Below are 21,403 nucleotides of genomic sequence, written 5' to 3'. Positions count from 1 at the left end.
CAGTTAGGCATCAATCAGGCTGGCAGGGGAGTGGGTAAGGGGTGATCAGGCTGGCAGGCAGAGTGGTTAGGGGCAAGCCCAAATGGGCAGTTGGACATCCCTCGAGGGGTCCCAGATTGGAGAGGGTGCAGGCTGGGCTGAGGGACACATCCCCCCATGCACGAATTTCGTGCACCGGGCCTCTAGTTAAAAATAACCCCCATTCTTCCCCCTCCCCAGCCCCTGGCCCAACCACTCCACTCCGCTTCCATGAATCTGAGGACTCTAGGTGCCCACTGAGCTTGCCCTTTTTGGATTGGCTTATGTGATGGCGCCTGATGCCCTCGAGGTCCACCCATGATGCATCAACCTCTCTTTCTTTTGAAGGTTGAACAAGACAGAGGGGCAAAAGCAGGCTTACAGTTGTGAGTACACGAAACAGAGTTTATTCTTGCATAATTATTACTTATTGTTTCACCTTCCTTACGAGCAACGGTAGACCTGCTTTGCCTCACCCTGTCCTCCACTGCACGGAGAGACGTTTCACTTACCCACTCCCCTGGTGGCTGATGGACACTTAGGCTGCTTCCACATTTTGTGAATAATTGATAACGATATAAGTGACATAAGCCAGTCACAAAAAGACAAGTACTGTGTGATTCCTCACCTCAGTCCACGTCAGAGACAGAAAATCGTAAAGAGAGAGAGAGCAGATGGCGGCTGCAGGGCTGGGGTGGGAGGAGCGGGGTCCTGCTCAGAGGCAGAGAGTTCTCCCTGAGGTGGACAAGCCACGCTCAGCCCACCGAGGACCCCACACTCAATCCGCAGTGAGTGTCAACCCAGCCCCAACGTCGCGGGCCTCCGCATCCCCACGTGGCTTGTGATAGGACTGGTGTCCGCGAGAGGTAAGGGAGTTGACTTCCGACGTAGCTGCAACTTTAAAGACTGCGCGTCTCCTTCTTTGAGGTACGAGCTGGTTCACGATCCTGCAAACTGGGTCACGGTGGACGAGCACTCGGGAGTGGTCGTCGCCAGGCAGCGGCTGGACCGGGAGTCCCCTCACGTGAACAATGGCGTGTATGTCATCATTGTACACGCTGTTGATGAGGGTAAGTGCTCACCCAAATCGGGGGAAAGTGTGTCCTTGCTCCTGCGGGAAAACAGCACGGTCAGGGGCTCTCAGCGCACATGGGAAAGGCAAACCTTTCAGCGCTGTGCACGCACGCAGTCATGACAGAGTTCTTGCAATGCACACTGGGGACCGCAGCGGGATGGGGGAGAGCGCTCAGAGGGGAGGTTAAGCCCACGAGGAAGCGAGGGCAGCCCAGCGCCCGCCATCTGCTCCTGAGACCCGGGCCCCCAGACGGGCACTGTGACATGCAGCACAGTCCCCTGCGCCTGGCGTGGCTGTAAGAGCAGCGCTCAGGACAGAGCTGTCAGGAACCAGGGTTGGTTTGGGGAGCGTGTGTCAGCACTTCTCTCTGGGGCCCCCGGGGCTGAAGTTTTAAACTGCCAGGACAGGAAGCTGAATAAAAAGCAGCTTCCAAGTAACTTCAGGAATTGTATTCAGGGCACCTGTGAGTTCAAACCCCAGTTGCGAGGATGTGCAGCTGTGATTCCTGTTCGGAATAACTGGCCAGCAGGTGCTGGTTGGAAAATAGTAAATCTGCTTCCCACCAGTCTTAGCGAGGCGAGGACACGGCTTCGGCAGCCCCGCGGGCGGCTCTTTCCCTCGGAGGCTGAGCTCTCCTTTGCCAGGGGCTGTGGGCATGCAGCCGGCTCTTTAATTGATAAGCAACCCTTCTGGACCCCCCCAAGGCCACCCGCCGCAGACGGGGACCGGGACACTGACGCTCCTCCTGGCCGACATCAATGACAACGCCCCGCGTCTGCACCCGCGCTCACGGTACCTGGTGGTCTGCGAGTCCTCAGAGCCCGAGCCCCTCCTCATTGAGGCAGAGGACGGCGGCGGGGAGCCCTCCTCGGACCCGTTTACTTTTGAACTGGACACCACGCAGGGACATGCAGGAGACACGTGGAAACTGGGGGAAAATCGGGGTGAGTGCACGGGCTGGGGGTAAAGGGCTGCAGTGACAGAAACCGGACTCAGAATTGGGCCCAAAGGGATTGGGGGGCAGGCCTCCCAATGTAACTGAGGGGCAGGCCTCCTGTGTCCCCGCTGGGCTGTGTCCAGGTACTCCAGCCATCCTGGCGCTGCCCGGCCCTCCCTTGGCACGGCTGCTCTCTGGGTCCCTTCACTTTCGGGAAGGTTCTCCTCTGGGGGCTGAAGGATGGCCGCCAGGAGTCCTGGAGGCTCATCCCAGCACCTGGGAGCGTACCCCGCATGGTGTGGGTCACCTGCCTGCCCATCACTGCGGGTGGCAGTGGGGAGGAGACACACTTACTGGCTGGTACTGAGCCCACCGGGAGCGGGCTGGGATCTGGCCTTAGCCTCTCCTCACCCACATGGGCTGGGAGTTCAGGAATGTGGGCTTCTCCAAAGGAGAACTGAGATGCTGTTGCCAGGAGGAGCCACTGGCATCTGCCAACAGATGACTGGACCTGTGGGGTGCAGCTTGTCTTTTCAGTTGCGTTCCCAGACCCAGTGTGTCTTTCCCCACCAGAGGTCTGGCCTGGCCTTGGCTCCTGGGAATGTCCTGCCTGATGAGCGGGCTGCCCTGGGGGTTTGTGTCAATCAACAGAACAGTGTGTCTTAGATGGGGCTTTGTGTCACATGGACAGCCAACCAGGCTTATATGACCGAGGCCAATAGAGACTCAGGAAGGCAGAGACCCTGGTTGACAACGGTCCATGTGTATGGTCACTCACCGGTGTCCTGGCTCCATGTCTCGGGCTCTGCCCTGCGTGCTTCTGCCCTTGGCTGACCAGCATGGAAGCCCTGACTTTGCAACTGCTGTTGGAGTGAGGGTGGTGTTGGCAGCTGCCCCTCTACCCCTGCATCTGGCTAACGCTCCATAGACCCCGGCACCTGGAGGCCTTTGTGAATGTCTGTGCAGCAGCTGAAAAACGTGTGAGTCCCTGCACTCATGATCCTCCTCCCTTGCAGGTCGGTCGGTTGAACTTTTAATGCTGAGAAGCCTGCCTCGTGGCCATTACTCAGTGCCGCTTTCCATCGGAGGCAGACAGGGGCTCTCCCAGAAGCAGACTGTCCACGTGCGCGTCTGTTCCTGTCCTGGCGGAGCCACGTGTGCGGCGGAGCCGTTAGCGGCAGAACCACGGCCCTTTGTGGGGGTCCTTGCTCCTCTCGGCCTGGTGTTCCTGGCTGTGGCAGGTCAGCGGGCCAGGCCCCGGGCCGTAAGCCAGGAGAATGGAGCCCTCCGGGGTGGGGAGCAGGTGATGGCCGACAGCAGTGGGGTGCCGCGAGAATGACCTGGAGGCTCACTGAGTCCCAGACTCAGATCAAAGGTGGCCGAGCTGGTCAGACAGGCTGTCTGTCTGGCAAAAGCAGCTTCTAGTCAGTGAGCAGCAATCTACAGTAAAGGAGCCACAGGGCGACCCGAGGTTTGTAAACCAGGCAGCAATACACAGATGTCTGTCTGGGCTCCTGGGCTTGGGGAAGGCAAATAAGGAAACGAGGTTTTCAAAGAAACACCATATTTCCAGTCACGTGGCATTAGTCATCAAGTCAACAAGTAGTTACCTAGCACCTGTGCCCAGGCTGTGCAAAGCTCTGCAGTTACCGAGATGATTAAGGCGCATCCCACCCTGTCATTCATGACTGAGGTACACGTTAACAGACAGGCCCCGTTGAGCTTGTCTCACTCCCCTTTGTCTCATCACAGCTGCTCTGCTTCTCCTGCTGCGATGCGATTGTGTGAATGGAGGCAAGAGGCACAGACGCCCGGCCCTGCACGAAGAGGGCCAGCAGACCCTGATCAGGTACAACGACGAGAGCAGAGCCATCTCAGGCCAGGTGAGGAAACCGCACTTCGTGTTTCATGACGACGACGTCGATAATAAACCTACCCATTTCCCACTCACTGTGCCGGCCTCTCCCGTCTTCACTCTTGTCTGAGTAGCAAAAGGGGAACCATTCCCCAATGTTGTCCAACCTAACTGAATTGATTTATTGTTTTAGGTCACTGTTTCTCGATGGGGGGTGGTTTTGCCCCCCAGGGGACATTTGGAGACAATTTTGATGGTCACACTTGGCGGGGGGAGGGGGGGAGGATGCTTTTGGTACCCAGCAGGTAGATCCCAGGGATACTGCTAAACACCCTCCAGAGCCCGGCAGGGCCCCGCAACAGAGGGGTAGGTGGCCCAGGTCTGCAGTGCTGCGATTGAGAAAGCTTGTCTGGGAGAAAATAGTTTGACCAGGCAGTTTTCTCAATGGACAGTTGCTGGGCTTACTGATTCAATGAGGCCACACTGGCTTCTTGGCTGTGGCCTGAAGTAAGGCAGAGCCGCTCCCCGCACCCCTTCCTCGAGGGCAGGGGCTGAGCACAGCTTGCTGGCCTGTAAGGGACAAGACCCCGGCTTTCCATCTTATTAGTTTCGCCGTATTGAGCACATCACTTAACCCCACATCCTCCACTGTGAATCAGGCATAAAAATCCACCCCACGGATTTCTTGGGGGATCAAAGAAGACGATGCCCATGGAAGCACCCACAGTCGCCCTGACACCGGCCCTGCCATATCTCAGTTGTTCTCACAGCCACCCTGGGCTGAAGGTGGCCATGAGTTGAAAGCACTGTGAACTCCCCTGCCCGTCCTCATCAAGAACGAAGGTGGCTGACCTAAAAAATAAAAGCCAAATGTCAAAAGGCAACACCTCTCGCTCACAGAGGCCACAGGCGGCCCACCTCCTGTGGTTTTAGACCTCACCCGCGGTTTCTCCTGGGAGGAGACTGGTTGCAACACGACATGCTCTTGGGAAAAGATCTGCTGATTAATGTTGGCTTCATGCTCGAGTAGAGAGGGAGACACTCTGCAAAGGGACTGGTGGTTGGAGAAGCTGGTGGTCCGCCCAGACTCCTTGGATTCTTCCCGCTTTCTTCTCTCTACTGGCATGAAGCAAGGGAGAAGCACCAGCCTTGGGTCATGCCGCAGATGTACATGCCTGTACCTCCACACAGGCGCACTGAGCCCTTCCTGGTACAGGGATGAGAACGCAGGAGGCATGGTCCAAACTATTCGCGTAGCTGGGTCCCCCACCCCAACAATAAGAGCAGCTGTTACTCAGTTTGTGTCATTTGAAGGAGGAAACTCTCTTGACCACCAGCAGTGCTTTGTGTAACAGAGAGACCACCCTGTCCCGGGCAGTTGCACTCTGCTCTGAAGCTCAACCCCCCAGGACAACGGAAATGGCTCCCCACAGGGTCTGTGCGTAGTGTCCTGCTTGGTGGGGTGGAGCTGAGGCTGCTGAGCTTGGAGGAGCTGGGGGAACTGGCCTCCGCACGCACTGGATGCTGACACCGGTAAGGTGGAAGGGGAAATGGCGGTGCCCCGGGTGCTGTTCCTATTGGCCAGCAGCTCGTGGTGCTCTCCGGCAAGGAGGAAGCAGCTGCAGAAGCAGAGCGTGTGCAAGGGAAGCTTGTCATCGCAGCGCTGAGGCCAGGCAGGTGGACGGAGTCTGGTGGCCAATGGCACTGGTCAAGCATTGGCTGTCGGAGGGAGGAGTGCATGCAGGACAAAGGTTCTCTGTCATTGTCTAGTCCCAGGACATCCTTCCCCTGGTCTCTAACTCACAGCTCAGGTATCCTCTGATTAACGTTGGCTTTATCCCCCGTTTCTGCCAAGGTACCCTTAGGGCTCTGAGAACAGGGGACACAACAAACCTGGGTTTAGATCACAAAACTGTGCTTTAGATACATAAGCTAAGTGACCCCCAACTTTCACATATAAAGTGAGATTAATAATGTTCTCTCTGACTTAAATTTATTGGACAATTTAACCAAATAACAAAAGACACAGGTGAAGTTTTTAGTACAGACTAGGGCGTGGCAGACACGCAATCATCAGTGACTGCCAATATTAGAATTACTGACAGCCATTACTAATTATGTCTTTGTAACCACTGGTTAAGTAAGGCCATCTCCATGAGTGCACGCTTCTCCGTTATCACCTCACTGAATGTACCTGCCTGCACCTGCGCACACTCACCTGGGCCTTCTGTGCTCCTGGGAGGACTCACCTCATCCAAGATGCCTACCGTTGATTCCACCCACTGTCGACCACAAACAAAAGTTGGTCACATATTCCATCAGGAAAAAGGAAAAAAAAAAAAAGGATTAGGACCCCACAGCGCAGTCCTGGCGAGCCTTGCCTGTGCAGGCCCTGAGACTGAGAAGAAGGAAGAGGAAGTGGAAGCAAAGTGCGGGCCGTTGTTACCATCGAGTTCCCCCCACAGGTTTTCTGCCAACACGGGCCGCCCGATTCCCGCCTGCTGAGGGTCTCCATTGGCCTCTGGACACGGATGAGGAAGGTCTGTAAGGTTGCATAGATGCTTCCCATCTAGGGGAAGCAGGTGGGCTCTCAGGAGCATCTGAGCCCTTCAGCGAGTAGCTGTTGGATGAGGAATGAAGGAGATGGTGCACGCTGCACAACCAGAGCCATCGTCGCAAGCCTCAGAGGACCACCTTGTTGATGACGAGGCTCTGTGGAAGTGAAGGTTTCTACCATTGCTTGACGTGAAACACTGAACCAGAAGCCCCACTTCCCTCCTGTCAGCTACAGAAGCCCCCTTCCCTAAATCACTGCACTTCATCTGCAGGCCAGCTGTTGGATGTTTTCTGGGATGGTGTAAGTTCATATTTGGGGGAGATGTTATTCCTTGCTTTGTGCTTTTATGCTTGCCATCATTCATTTCAGCCCTGTATCTCACAGCTTGGGTCAGAGGTCAGGAATCAGATGCCAGCCCTGCCAATCCACACGGCGGAGGAAGGTGCCGAGCTGGGTGCTAAGGTAAGCGTGGCTGCTGGGCTGCTTGGGTTTAAGCAGAGAGGTGGCTTCGCAGATGGTTTCCGTGGCAGGAACTGCCTGGCTGTTCCTCCCACCCCAATGCAGTCGCGCCCCACCACAAGGACACTCCACACCTGTCCAGGGCCACCTCTGTGACTTTTTGCCACGTGCATCTGCTGCTTATACTAGTGTACTTTTAAATATTTTTCTTTAAATGGACTGGCATCCAAATAAAGTAAATTTCTTGTAGATAGGAACTGGTATGTTTCAATTGTCAATGAAAACCCAGTGTTTTTTGTGGAGTGGAAAATAGATGCAATAGGAATAGCAGCCCGCCAAAGTGTCTCTCTCTCTCTGTGAAAAGGGAGGCATCCAATCCATGCTGGCCCCAAACAGAGACTTCCTCTTGACGTCGCTAGGATAATGGATGGAGAATTGAAAAGGGAATTATATCCTCACCAGAAGATTCCATGTCACTTTAAACCCTGTCTCCGAACTGGCTAACTCTCCCCTCTCTAAGTGGTAGATGGCCCTGTCCGTGGAACAGCACTTCAGTGCAGGGCTGCCATAAACGATGGGGCAGGTGCTTGCTGGGGGCGAGCAGGGCTGCCCTTCCTCATCCACGCACAGATGTCATAGGGGCTGGTGGCCTTCTCTCTCCTTTCTCTTTAACCACCCGCAAGCATCCCGAGGCCAGCAGCCTGCCCCTGTAGCACAGTGCTTGCTCTGTTTGCTGACCATGCCCTAATGTGCACTCTACAAGCTCAAGTCTGCAGAATTTTTACCAGAACCTGTTGGGGAGGACACCTTGTTTCTTCATTTACAGAGGAGGAGACAAGGCCTGTGGCTTCCATTTTTGATGTGTCCTTGGGTTCCCTTCATGGTGTCCTGCAAATAGTATGTGCACCTGTGGTGACAGGTTAAATAAACAGCGTTCACACACCTTCCTAAGTTACACTGTCTTTATGATTTATTGGGCAACCTGGTATCTTATGACCGGCTGCAAAAACACAAGCTATCCTAAATAACACCATTGCTAGGGTCCATTGCCTGCTTTATTTTCTTTGAAATTTTATTTCATTACTAGAGGCCCGGTGCACGAAATTCATGCACGGTGGGGGGTTGTCCCTCAGCCCAGCCTGTACCCTCTCCAATATGGGACCCCTCAAGGGATGTCCGACTTAAACGGGCAGTCGGACATCCCTCTCACAATCCAGGACTGCTGGCTGCCAACTGCTTGCCTGCCTGCCTTCCTGATTGCCCCTAACTGATTCTGCCTGCCAGCCTGATCACCCCCTAAACCACTCTGCTGCCAGCCTGTTTGCCCCCAACTTCCCTCCTCTGCCAGCCTGGTCACCCCTAACTGCACTCTCCTGCAGGGTTGATCACCTCCAGCTGCCCTCCCTTGCAGGCTGGGTGCCTCCCAACTGCCCTCCCCTGCTGGCCATCTTGCGGTGGCCATCTTGTGTCCACATGAGGGCAGGATCTTTGACCACATGGGGGCAGCTATATTGTGTGTTGCAGTGATAATCAATCTGTATATTACTCTTTTATTAGATAGGATAGAGGCCTGGTGCAGGGGTGGGGGCCAGCTGGTTTGCCCTGAAGGGCATCCCGGATCAGGTGGGGTTTCCCTTGGGGCGTGGGGCAGCCTGAGCAAGGGTCCTGTGGTGGTTTGCAGGCCAGCCATGTCCCTGGTGACCCAAGCAGAGGCCCTAGTATCTGGAATTTATTTTCCTTCTATAATTGAAACTTTGTAGCCTGGAGCGGAGCCAAGCCTGGGGCTCCCTCTGAGGCTGGCAGCCATTTGTGTTGGGGTTATAATTGAAACTTTGTTGCCTTAAGCGGTTGGGCCAGGCCAGAGTGTGTGGAAAGCTTTGCTTCCCCTGTTGCCGGCAGCAACCCTGGCCTGCTCTCTCAAGTTCCATTCTGCCGCCATTTGTTTGAATTTGTTTACCTTCTATAATCCTATTAGGTAGGATTGAAGGGCCTCCATGAAAATAATAGAAACCTCAACAAAAACCTCACATCCCTAAATTGAAACATTTTCACTGTCACCTTCTAGACCTGATCCATGTGCACATTCAACTTGCAGGTACCTCTATCATCACTGTTGGAAGTTAGAACCTGCACTTTCAAGTCATATTAGGTCACACACTTCCATTTTGCTATAGCCTTTTTTTTTCTTGCATCTCTCCACCTTTCCTTTTTTACTCCTGCTTTCTATCCCCCTTGTCATAATGCTCATTTTTGTTTGCATATGGAGTATGAGCAAGGGAAGCATGCTGAAGGACACACACAGCTGCTTTGTTTCCAATGGGAGGGAAATGCATTGTCTTTTGGGTAAAAGGTCATCCCCCCCATCCTACCTAATAATAGACAAATATGCAAATTGACCACACCTCCGACACACCCACAAGCCACGCCCACTATCCAATCAGAGCGAGTATGCAAATTAACCCAACCAAGATGGCTACAGCCACAGAGAGCAAGGTTTCCTAGGTAACAGAGGAAGCCAAGCTTTCCGCCTGCCCTTGCCAGGCCTAAGCCTCCACTCAAGCTACAAAGTTTCAATTATAGAAGGTAAACAAATTCAAACAAATGGCGGCAGAATGGAGCTTGAGAGAGCAGGCCAGGGTTGCCCCTGGCAACAGGGGAAGCAAAGCTTTCCACACACTCTGGCCTGGCCCACCCGCTTAAGGCAACAAAGTTTCAATTATAACCCCAACAGAAATGGCTGCCAGCCTCAGAGGGAGCCCCAGGCTTGGCTCCGCTCCAGGCTACAAAGTTTCAATTGTAGAAGGAAAATAAATTCAAGATACCAGGGCCTCCGCTTGGGTTGCCAGGGGGCGTGGCCAGCCTGAAAACCACCACAGGCCCCTCGCTCAGGCTGCCCCATACCCCAAAGGAACCCCACCCTGATCAGGGACACCCTTCAGGGCAAACCATCTGGCCCCCACCCCTGTACCAGGCCTCTATCCTATCTAATAAAAGAGTAATATGCAGATTGATCATCACTGCAACACACAATATAGCTGCCCCCATGTGGTCAAAGATCCTGCCCCCATGTGGACACAAGATGGCCACCACAAGATGGCCAGCAGAAGAGGGCAGTTGGGAGGCACCCTGCCTACAAGGGAGGGCAGTTGAGAGGGACCAGGCCTGCAAGGGAGGGCAGTTGGAGGTGATCAACCCTGCAGGAGAGGGCAGTTAGGGGTGCCCAGGCCAGCAGAGGAGGAAAGTTGGGGGCAAACAGGCTGGCAGCGGAGTGGTTAGGGGGTGATCAGGCTGGCAGTCAGAAGCGGTTAGGGGCAATCAGGAAGGCAGGCAGGCAAGCAGTTGGCAGCCAGCAGTCCTGGATTGTGAGAGGAACGTCTGACTGTCCGATGGGCAGTCGGACATCCCTTGAGGGGTCCCAGATTGGAGAGGGTACAGGCTTGGCTGAGGAACAACCCCCCTCCGTGCATGAATTTCATGCATCGGGCCTCTAGTAGGATATAAATGAAGTGCTACCACCTCCAACATATGCATCAGACAAAGCACACTTTGTCCTGGGACTCCAGTGAGTTACAGAAGTTCACTCCCTGCTGTGGTCATCTCACTAATGATTTACTGTTCCCTTATGAGCAGCCTTTCTAGAAGATTCTGTGATATTGGTGGAATGAACACATAGTCAGGGAAGATCTTATCATCTATCTAAGTAGCTATTGTCATCATTGATTGTTGAATTATTTAATAGTCCTGATCAAATGTGGCACCTTTTAGAACATCCAGAAATGAATACATTTTCTTGTGTCCACCGAAGGGCGCCAGGGATCATCTCCAAGAGTAAGAGCTCATGGCTTTGGGCCTGATCCAAGTCTAGCCCATTGACTTCACACCTGCTGCCAAAATGAGCCCTGAGTCCCTCAACTCCATATCCTCACGTAGTCTATGTACCAATTCTAGAACTATTGCTTTTCTTTGTAAAATGATTTTTCTGAAATAATTTTCAGACTCATAAGAACTTATAAACACAGTTCAGAGAGTTCCTGTGCAAACTCCCCTCCCCCCACCACCAGGGAAGCCTCTTACATAACCACACTACATTACCAAACCCTGATTGTTGACTTGGGTACCATACTCTTAATGCAGGTCTCAAACACAGATCTCCAACTTCACTAGTATATCTAGCTATTATTTTAACAACAAAAAAAAGAGTACTTTTTCTGACAAAAACTAGAAGAGGTATTCACAGTTTTTATGATGGAAAGCTTCTAAAAAAAGAATTCAAGACCTCTATTAACGCCGGTGGGCTTGATCTGGCATCTAGAAGGGTTTAGGAATCTGGAGAAGGGGCTGTACATAAATTAAATAAGAGTCCAGAGACAAAAAATAATTTTGAAAGGCATTTTGGCGGGGGGCCTGGCTAAAGAAACCAAGTTTTCCTTTTCTCAGGACACCTTGCTTTTTATTAACACAATTTGTCCTAAGGCAAGGTGGAGATGTACACATCAAAGGGTAGGGTTTCATACAGAAGCATAGTCAGAATGGGGAATTGCCTTTGGCTGTTCAGGTGTTTGGCCAGTAGGAGGCAATAACATGTAGATTAAGATGCCCTGAGCTGTCTGGCAGCAAACAATTAATTTAATGCATCCTTTTCAGATTGGGGAAATGTCTTTAGCCATTCCAAACAGGTGATAACATATGTGATTCAGCCCTGGTTGAGACCCCAAGTTCCATCAACCTTTCGATGAAACACTTGCAATTATGACATGCTGGAATTGGCTTCTGGTATCTCACCCTTTTTGATTTTTTAAAATTTAACAAGAATGCATGTTTTAAGATTTTAAAATTTAGTGGAAAGGATAGAGTTCTATCAAGTCCTTTTAAATTGCTGTCAGCATTAAAGGAACTAGCCTGCAGTCAGTTTCTTTCTGGGCCAACAGTTCTCTGAGTCCCAATTTCAATGTCCAACAGTTCCGAACTTTATGTGTACATATCAGCAATGATATTTCAGTTCTGGATGGTGGACAATGGTGGCAATGCAGGTCCATTGTTTGTATATAGAGTGTGAACTGCTGCCTGCTAATATGGCAAGGCATCTTCACCATCTTCATTTCTGTACTATTTCTCCTCTTGTCTTGGGGGCCACTGCTATTTCTGTGGCTAGAGCAGTCTGGTCAGTTTCTCTCTGGGATCCGTTGTTGCAGGAATCCACATGGGCTTGGAGGAGTTTTCTGAAAATATACAAACATATTCTCGACCAAAGGTTAATAAAGGAATCTTTTCTATAAATTAGACTTGGGATCCTTTTTATTTTTGCCCAAACAATTTTCCTTTGGCTTATTTTGACACCATGTGTGTTTTCATGGGTGTCTTGCTATCAACATTACAAATGAAAATTAATTTTCAAAGTAAAAAATTTAAAGCAATTATGAAATTTACTTACAGGATATTTTTCCACAATCTCCCCCTTTTTTTTGACTTAACTATTAGGAGGCTTTTGGAAATTTTACAATGCAGTCTTGATAACTTTTAATTTTTCTTTTCTGTATAGAAATATGACTGCTCTGGATTCATTGCATGTTAAGCAGTTTTTACTATGAGATTAACCATAAGTAAAAAAATTAGTTAATGCATCAGGAACAGTTTCCTGCCCAGTACAACTAAGTTTTCTTGAATATTCACTTATTTACAATTAGCCAATTTAAATCAATCTGAAATAAGTGAAAGATGAAACAGAGGGCCGGAGACCATGGGATACCAGGACACAGGCTTTATTGGTGATCACCCTGCCGGCGCCTTCCAGAGGGGAAAGGGAAGAGAGAGAGAGAGCTTGAGAGAGAGCTTGCTGGGGTGAGAGTGCCTTTTAAGGGGAGGAAAAGAGGGGATGGGGCTTAGGGCACTCAGCCCACGCTGATTGGTGGTTTCATGTAAGGCACATGATTAGGCACCTAGGGATTTAGGAATTGGGGGTTTAGGGTATATGGCAGGTGCTGATTGGTGGTTCAATGTACAGTCCATATAAGGTGTTCAGGAATGTCCGGCTGCAGGTGGAGTTTACATCATACTCCGTCCATCAGTTGGGGGAAGGGAGGATCTATCAATAAGGTTTATTTTTTAACTTGTCCTAGATTATGGACAGTAAATGACATTAATTAAGTTTTTGCTACTAGTCTTTGGTTAACTTTATATAAATTTTGTCAGAGAGGCAAAAACACAAATTACTTACTTTTTTTTTTGAGGCCAAATATATATACTTTTAATTATAGTTTTCCAGACATTTTAAGGAAATCTTTTTATTTCCTCCCAGGTCATAATTAGAGAGTTTCATTTAAAGGTTTTCATCTTTCTTTTTTACACCAAGCAACCCACAGGGCTGCTGCTTGGATACTGAGTCATGTGGCCAAATAACTATATTACAATGACTAGTCATGTGGCTGAATAGCTTTACAATGACTCTCCTTACATTATGTTAACTACTATTTATTGTCAGATTTGGTACTTTAACAACAATCTTTAGTTTACCCTGTTAATATTAGTGAAAGAGATTTCAAAATTTTAAACTTTCTACTTTTTATTAAATTTAGAATTATAATTTTAAAGAGTATCTCCTTTGGCTTATTTTCATATACAGAGGGATTATGGGAAGCCTTCAGTAACTTTCTTAGACTTTACTAGAATTTAATTGTTTATAAAAATATTGGCTTTTCATTTAGCTTAATTTATATGAGACCTTGATTATATTTTAAAAAGCTAATTTATATAAGTAATTAAAGTAGGTATCTTTATTAGAAAAGCAAAGCAAAAATATTTAGTAAACTTATATGTCTGATTCACAAGGCACAAACATTGCCCCACCTCCAGCCTGTTTAAAATGCAGGCGGCTAGAGGCTTTTGTTATTAAAATTCCATCTTAAAATTTTGCTGTTGGATTTTAAGAAATATTTTGTTACTTTATTTTGCCCTCCTTAGAGGCCAAACCTTCATAACATTTAAAGTATATGTATATAAGTAAAATATAGTTATTAATTTTATTTGATAAAGCTTTCCATGTGATTTCAAGTATGTTAGATTGGCTAAATTAAAAAAAAATATTTTCTTTAAGAAGAGAGAACAAATTATTTGAATCACTCTGGGCCCTTGGAGTTTGCCAAAAATTATCCCTCGGTGATAGCCTTGAAATTTAACTTGGAAAGACCATCAAATAATATGATTTAAAGATTATAGTAATTTTTATAATTATCTTAAGATATTAAATTTAAACTGGTTTTGCGTTAAAATTTGGTTCAGATCACAGAATTAATCCTCTTTTTTAATTAGGCCAATAAGCAACATATTTTGAATTCATAATTTTTCAGAGAAAAATAAAAAATAAATTTCTATACTTTAGGCATTTAGTTACCACAACTATATAATTTCTCCCAAATTAATTTGAACCTTAAACTTTTAGAGCTGGCAAGTCAAATATTTAGCATTTCTAGATTAGTATATTTTTAAGAATAAATTTCAAAAATACAAGACATAATTAATAGATTCAATTCTGCCCTATAGATTTCATACGAGGCATACTCAGATTAGTATTTCAGTATTATGTCATTTCAAAATACCTAGATATTTAATAAATTTTATTATTTATGTAATTAAGCAAACATCCAAAATTTTAGGGTTCCAAAACCAAGTTTCTGGATGGTGAAACAGGCTTCGTCTATTCAAATGTAAATTACCACATTCTTCCTTAGAAGTTGCTGTGGGAAGCCTTGGCCTACCTGCTTGACTTCAAAAGAGTTACATTTTTTCTTTAAGCATTCGCCACCGAGGGAAACACTGTTTTTGGCTAGTGAGGGCCTAGCCGCTTGCCTTTAAACCGACCATATTTTTTCTGCTCGAGGAAGTCGAGAAGCAAACTTGTAGGTATTCAAATGCAAAATTGTCACATTCCTTCCTTAAAAATTGCTGCTGGCGGGAATTTGGCCTGCCTTCTTAATTAACAAAGGGCATGGCCAGTTTTCACCTGTGCTAGATCTTTATAATTAATATATTTTTTAATCTATGTTTCAACAATTTTAGGATTCTAGAGTCAATTATAATTATTTTAAGGCATTTTCTTTGGCAAATTTTTGTAACGGAGACAATTTACTAGTTTTCTTGGCAGCCTTAAATATAATTTTTGAACACGGTTCAAACTACTCTTTATTACGGAAATACCAATTTTGTTGCTAGAACCAGTTTTTGTCTTTTTTCCCTGGGTCAAATCCGCCATCTTTCTGAGGTTATAAAACTTTTCATGGTGAGAAGGAGACTTTAAATTAGCATACTTGGGGAGTGGGCATCCATACTGCAGGATCGCCACGTGTCTCCCTTCCCCCACCTCCTGCTTGGTTTGGGGGAGATTTCAGCAACTGACCTGTCCGTGTTTCTTTTCCCAATTAAAGGCATGCTTAATAGATAAAGACAGATTTTAATTTTTTTCCTATTTCGCTTTCCAAAGTAATGACTGGCACTTAAGGTGATTTTCGTCAAATTTTGCTTTTCCCAACGAGTTCTTCTATAATTTTTAAACAAAGCTTTAAGTAGTCTTTTTGAGGGAGAGCTTGTTGTGGGGTCGAACCCTGGAGTCAAAAATAAGACCACCGGAGGCTGCTGATTGATTAAAAAAGCAGGTGAGGATTTATTGAACTGGCCAGGACGGCCGCGAGGGCACCACACGCAGGTGGCCACCCTCACGACCGCACTGTCCCAGGTGCAGGCAGTCCTTTTAAAGTCTAAACCACAAGAATTTTCCTTTGTTCTAAACGCTAAATTCTAAATTCTAGACATTGGAATGCGAACCTCCCTTGCGAAAGCAGATTGTACAAAAGCAGGACTGAGCAGGGCTAATAATCTCTAAAGGTAGTCAACTCCTGGAGCCACTGAGTCAGTGGGAATCCATCTCCTGTGGTTCTGGTCCATAGGCACAGGAAAATGACCTTTGTGATGGGGTATGGATTAATGTGAGTTTCCAGGCCTCGATCTGGGGGCTGAGGTAACTACCCTATTGTTTAAGCAAGTAAGTATGTGCAGACGTCAAAATAGCAGGGTTAAAGTTTAAACAGCAGTTTTTACCCGAGATGAATGTATGAATGTTCTCAAAGCCTTATTTCAAGCTGATAGCTCTGCCCATATCCAGCCACCTTTGAATCTCTCTGCATCAGCGTCGGATTCAGCAGCAGGGTTTTATTTCTTATTACAGATTTTGGATTCCAAATATGAATTAGGATTTTAATTTGAACAAGAAACCACATTTTTAAAAAGTATTTTTTGATATTCCAATTTGTTTATAATTTTGCCTTTTAACCAAATTCTTCCCCATTATAATCTGACTTAAACAAAAAGTATCACCCATGCACTTGCAGCTATGTGGGCTTCCGAAGCTGACATGGGCTCTATACACAGTTAATCTTACCACCATCACTGGTACTGTTTTATCCACTCAGGCAAATACTTCATCTCCAAATTGTTCATATTTCGGGCGCCAATTAATGCCAGACATTGGGTGCCATTTAACACCGGTGGTCTTGATCCGGCACCTAGAAGGTTTAAGAATCTGGAGAAGGGGCTGTGAGTAAATTAAATAAGAGTCCAGAGACGAAACATAATTTTGAAAGGCATTTTCGGGGGGCAGAGGAGCCTGGCTAAAGAAACCAAGTTTTCCTTTTCTCAGGACACCTTGCTTTTTATTCGCACAAATTGTCCTAAGGCAAGGTGGAGATGTACACATCAAAGGGTAGGGTTTCGTACAGAAACATTGTCAGAATGGGGAATTGCCTTTGGCTGTTCAGCTGTTTGGCCAACAGGAGGCAATTACATGTAGATTAAGATGCCCTGAGCTGCCTGCAGCAAGCAATTAATTTAATGCATCCTTTTCAGGTTTGGGGAAATGCCTTTAGCCATTCCCAACAGGCGATAACATATGTGACTCAGCCCTTGTTGAGTCCCCAAGTTCCATCAACCTTTCAATGAAACTCTTGCAATTATGACATGCTGGAATTGGCTTCTGGTACTCTATAATTTCATTATCACTTCTCAGCCTGTGTTTGAGCTAAGATAGAAATGTACTGTTCTGTTTTGCACAGAGATGATGCTACTAACCCACCCTTCAAGGGTTGTGCATTGAGAGGTGTGTCCCTCTGGTCCTGGTGGGACCAGTGTTCTGGGCATGGAACCTGGTCAGTAGCACAGGCCCTGAGTTCAGAAGGACCCTGTGCTTGGTTTAATGCTCTACTGTCATTATCTTGAACTTGTTAATATTGGGACATTGGGTTCCACATTCTCATTTTGTACAAGGTCCTGCAAATTATGTAGCTGATCTTGGGCCCTAGTGGTGGATGTGCCTCATTCACAAATGTTGAGGCCATGCCCATGGCACACAAGGAGTCTTACTAAGCTTTTGTGGACTCAAAACAGGGCTTGCAAATCACATTCCCATGCTCCATCCCCATAAAGCAACTGTCAAGCTTGCCCATGGATCTTTGCTAAGACTACCTACATGATCTTTATAACTTATATATTTTGTGCAGAAAGAAAAGGCAATGTGATTGTAAGAATTTATAGTTATGTGCTTGCAGGGTCTCCTCCTCTCTCTTCCGCCACATGCAGGTGACTTGTGACCAAGCTGCCCTACTCACTCTCAAGGAGAGCTCTGACCACCCTCCACCTGGATGTTGGTCCCCCATCTTCTGGCCATTGATATGGAGTTCAAGGAGGGCTCCTCAGAGGTGTTAAGGCTCTTCCCCTTTGCTTTGCAGGTTTACCTGGGTACCGGGGTGCTCAGACAATCCCTGGACGTGAGAGCGGAAGTGATGGCGGAGATCCTGCATCAGGTAGATGCTTCCCCGTGTCGGCTTTCCCATCCGGGCCCAGCTGGGGATGCTTCCTCCTAAACCACTGTCTCTGTCAGCTGGGGCTGCAGCCACAAAAGGCCAAAGCTTAAACACAGGCCTGCTTCTAACAGTTCTGGGCCTAGGGTCTGAGATCAGGGGGCCAGCATGGGCAGGTGCTGTAAGAGTCTTCCTGCTCCACAGATGGTCACTTTCTTGCTGTGTCCTCACACGGCAGAGAGACACCTGTCTCTTCTTAAAGGGGCACTAATCCTTTCACAAGGACCCCACCATCATGACCTCATCTAAACCTAATTGTCTCCCAAAGGCCCCACCTCCAAATACCATCCCAGGGTGGGCGGGCTTCAGCGTAGGACTTTGGGAGGCACGATTTGGTCCAGAGCAAGCACTTTCATAAGATCCTCGTTCCAGGGGCTATTTCCACAGAACACAACCCAAGACAAGAGCGAACGTTTCTTTCTGTGGAATCATGAACCACGTGGTTGACAAGGCTTAAGGCTTGTTGGGTGATAACGTTAGTGCTCTCCTGGAAGGCTCCTCAGCACAGGCCTGTATGTTCTTGAGGAGCTGGGCAGTTGGGCAAAGCCATGGGTGATTCCAGCGGAAGGAGCCCGAGTAGAACCGTGACTCTGAGGGTGAGCTCCCCACTCGGGGATGGCGGGGAGCACACAGAAGCAGCAGATGCGACTTCTGAATCCCAGGGGCTCCATGTGTTGTTGCAGGAAAGCTGGGGCTCAGCCCCGTGGAAGTGGAAGTGCCATCTGCCAAGACTGACTTAGTTGGCAAGCGCACCTCTAAGGGATTGAAAGATAGTAACTCATTCAGTCTTCGCATCAGCCCGCCTGGGCTGGAACTATCCTTTTCCTTACTATAAAAGGAGGAAGCCGGGGATGGAGGAATTAGGTGACATGTCCAAGGTCACAGCCATAGAAGGTGGTGGAAATGGGGTCAAATGCAGGGGGCTGGGCTCCAGGGTGTGGGCACTTGGGGAGCTTGTTCAAGAGCGTTGCTCCCAGGGCCCAACTCTCCAGACCCTGCATTTGTGGGTCTGGGTGCTCAGCGGAGTGTCTGACCTGAGGTCCTGGGACCCATTTTGTGAAATCCAAGGACACTTCCCATGGCTGTCAGAGTGGGCGACTGACAGGTGGCAGGTGGTACAGCTTGAGGGAGCGAGATGAGATGATGGCAGGGTAGAGAGCCCCCATGTCACTCCTCCTGGGCCTGTCCCGGTGCTGGGGGGAGGGGGCTCTGTGCCTCAGTGACAGCCCTGACATCGATGTGGACTTGGTCCCTCATCACAAGGACCCCACCCTTGGCACCTGCTCCCAAGTCCTGCAGAGTGGACAGTGCTGAGTGGCTGCTCGAAAAAACCACTGTCCCCAAGTACAGAGTCAACCCTGAACCCAGAGATCCCAGGCTCTGTGGACGGGCCCTGCGTCCTGGTCGCTGGCGAGGCAGACACAGCCGCACAGAGGGGGGCGTCTGCCCTCTCCTGGAGCAGACTGTCGCCTCCGGGAGGACAGGCCATGTCATTACTGGTGCCTGACATGTGGCTGAAGACCAAATGAATGAACAAGCTGTGCTCTGGGCAGATGAGGCAGACGAGCAGAGGGGAGGCTCGCGGAGGCTGCTCGAAGTGGTGAGGCCACCAGGACGCAGAGCCAGGCTGCACTCGGGTCAGCCGGCTGCAGACCTGCCTGCCTGATCCCACCTCAGCGTCGGGCAGTCCCTTGGCCCCAGCTTCCCATCTGTAAAGGAGGGTGGGGACAGCCCCCCAAATCAGGGGCGATTCTGTGCACCGGGTGTGAGGTAGCCGCATAAGCCAGCACGACGTCATTGTCCCATGGCACCTGGCTTGCCCCTCCTCACGCCTGTGCACCTCCGTGCAGCTGAGCCTGGTGGGCCTGGTGGCTCAGGAGCGGGGCCGCCCAGGGAAGGAGAGGCTGCAGCAGGCGGGGCCGGGACTTGCTGGCCTCAGAGCAGAGCAGAGGCCTGGGTCTCCCCTGAGGAGCTTTCTACTTCGTTGGAAGTTTATGATGAATTATTGATCTTAGGGGGACTCTAAAAATGCTGACTTGGTGCAGAAACCAGCACTGTCATCAGCCCAGGATGCTGAGCTGGGATCTGCCAGGCACAACCGCTGCGGCGTGTGTCTGGCTCTGAACCTCAGCCTCGTCATTAATGATCCACCCCACTGCACCCAAGGATGGGCCGGGATGCGTGCACCCATTGGCCAACCGGCCAGAGCTGCCTCTCCTGCCCCACCCCCTCCGGGTACATGCCACAGTGGCCTCAGTCCCCAAATGAGTGGACCCTGGCAATGGGCATGGGGAAGGCTCCCATGTCCACCTGTGGGCACCGGTAACCACAGGGCCATGGTGTTTCCCGTTAAACAGAGAGCCTTGGAGTGGCTCCTGCAGCCAGCGGAAGGTGGGGACAGCCAGCAGCCGATCGAGAGGAGGGCACAGCTGAGAGCTCCGTTGGCTCCGGGGCTTCTCGGCTTCCTCTTTCCAGGCCTTGCCCCCACCGCCTGCCTCCTCCAGCTCTGACATGTTTGATTCTGAGCATCTTCAGGCCCTGGGTGAGCTCACCCCTCAGGGACCATGTTAGCTAGTGATGGTCCGAAGGGTCTTGCCGACCCATTGCCCCTGAGGTGCGGTAACTGGCTCAGATTTGCACCAGCCCCTCCCAGAGGTGTCTGAAGATGCCTAAGGCGATGCCCTTTAACCTCGGTCCATCCATCTAACAAACACTTATGGAGTCACTCAGACCAGAAAAACGCAGAAAAGTCTTCACAGAGAGGTGACGTGGGCCCTGTAGGAGCTGGAGTTTGCTGAGGAGGCTGGCAGGTAGGGGTGGTCATTTGGGGAGGGGACAGCAGGTGTCAGGGCACAAGTGGTGGAGAGATGAGCCCCCAAAATAAATCCGCAAGAGGGCGCGGCACTGCCGAGGGCCGTCATACTTCCTCCCAGGACTTAGCTGGAAAGTGTAAGGTGCTAAGTCCCCTCAGTTGGCTGCCACCACTGAGTCCACTGAGTCCATAGCACCTTCTGTTACGGCTGGGGACAGGGGCGGCCCACCGTATCCTCGTGACCTGGCGCTGAGGCGTCCCTCATGGAGCTGCAGGAATGAGCCCCGTGGGGAAGAACCTGGCCTTGACCTCCGCTTTCCTTGGCTTTTCTCCAGAAGCTCTTTGGGCTCCACGAGCTGGCTGCAGACCCGGGGTCCCTGCCTCACATCTACATGGAGGAGGGGGATCTGGAAGGGGCAGAAAGTCTGAGCTCACTTGCCTTCTCAGAACACACGCCGCTGCCCAGCCTGCTGGACTGGCTGGGGCCCAGCATGGAAGAAACGCATCCCAGCACATCTCCTGCCAGTGCAAGGCTTTATGGCCCATTGAACTAACCCTCCCTCCCCTCTCTCCCTCCCTCCTCCCTCCTCCCTCCTTCTCTTCTCTTCTCTTCTCTTCTCTTCTCTTCTCTTCTCTTCTCTTCTCTTCTCTTCTCTTCTCTTCTCTCTCTTTTTCTCTCTCTCTCTCTCTCTCTCTCTCTCTCTCTCTCTCTCTTCTCTCTCTCCCTCTCTTTCCCTTTCTTCCTTCCTTCCCTCCTAGTCGTAGACTCAGGATAAACTCTGAGTTCAG

The 21,403-nt window shown here is 49.7% G+C and overlaps 1 protein-coding gene across 1 annotated transcript in view; it reads left to right on the top strand.

The window, feature by feature from the left end:
- Positions 1–21,168, top strand: part of CDH26 (cadherin 26) — a 50,578-nt gene extending 29,410 nt beyond the window's left edge. Inside the window, exons 10-16 of the mRNA XM_054724236.1 lie at positions 946–1,088; positions 1,798–2,037; positions 3,047–3,271; positions 3,783–3,913; positions 6,827–6,904; positions 17,671–17,745; positions 20,950–21,168. Of these exons, the coding sequence (XP_054580211.1) occupies positions 946–1,088; positions 1,798–2,037; positions 3,047–3,271; positions 3,783–3,913; positions 6,827–6,904; positions 17,671–17,745; positions 20,950–21,168 (1,111 nt within the window). The remainder of the gene's footprint in view (positions 1–945; positions 1,089–1,797; positions 2,038–3,046; positions 3,272–3,782; positions 3,914–6,826; positions 6,905–17,670; positions 17,746–20,949) is intronic.
- Positions 21,169–21,403: the final 235 nt, after the last annotated feature.

Source organism: Eptesicus fuscus, chromosome 12 (genome assembly GCF_027574615.1).
Source record: "Eptesicus fuscus isolate TK198812 chromosome 12, DD_ASM_mEF_20220401, whole genome shotgun sequence".
NCBI classification, from domain to species: domain Eukaryota; kingdom Metazoa; phylum Chordata; class Mammalia; order Chiroptera; family Vespertilionidae; genus Eptesicus; species Eptesicus fuscus.
Note: the sequence above shows the minus strand (reverse complement) of the source record. Positions and strands in the feature narration are given on the sequence as shown.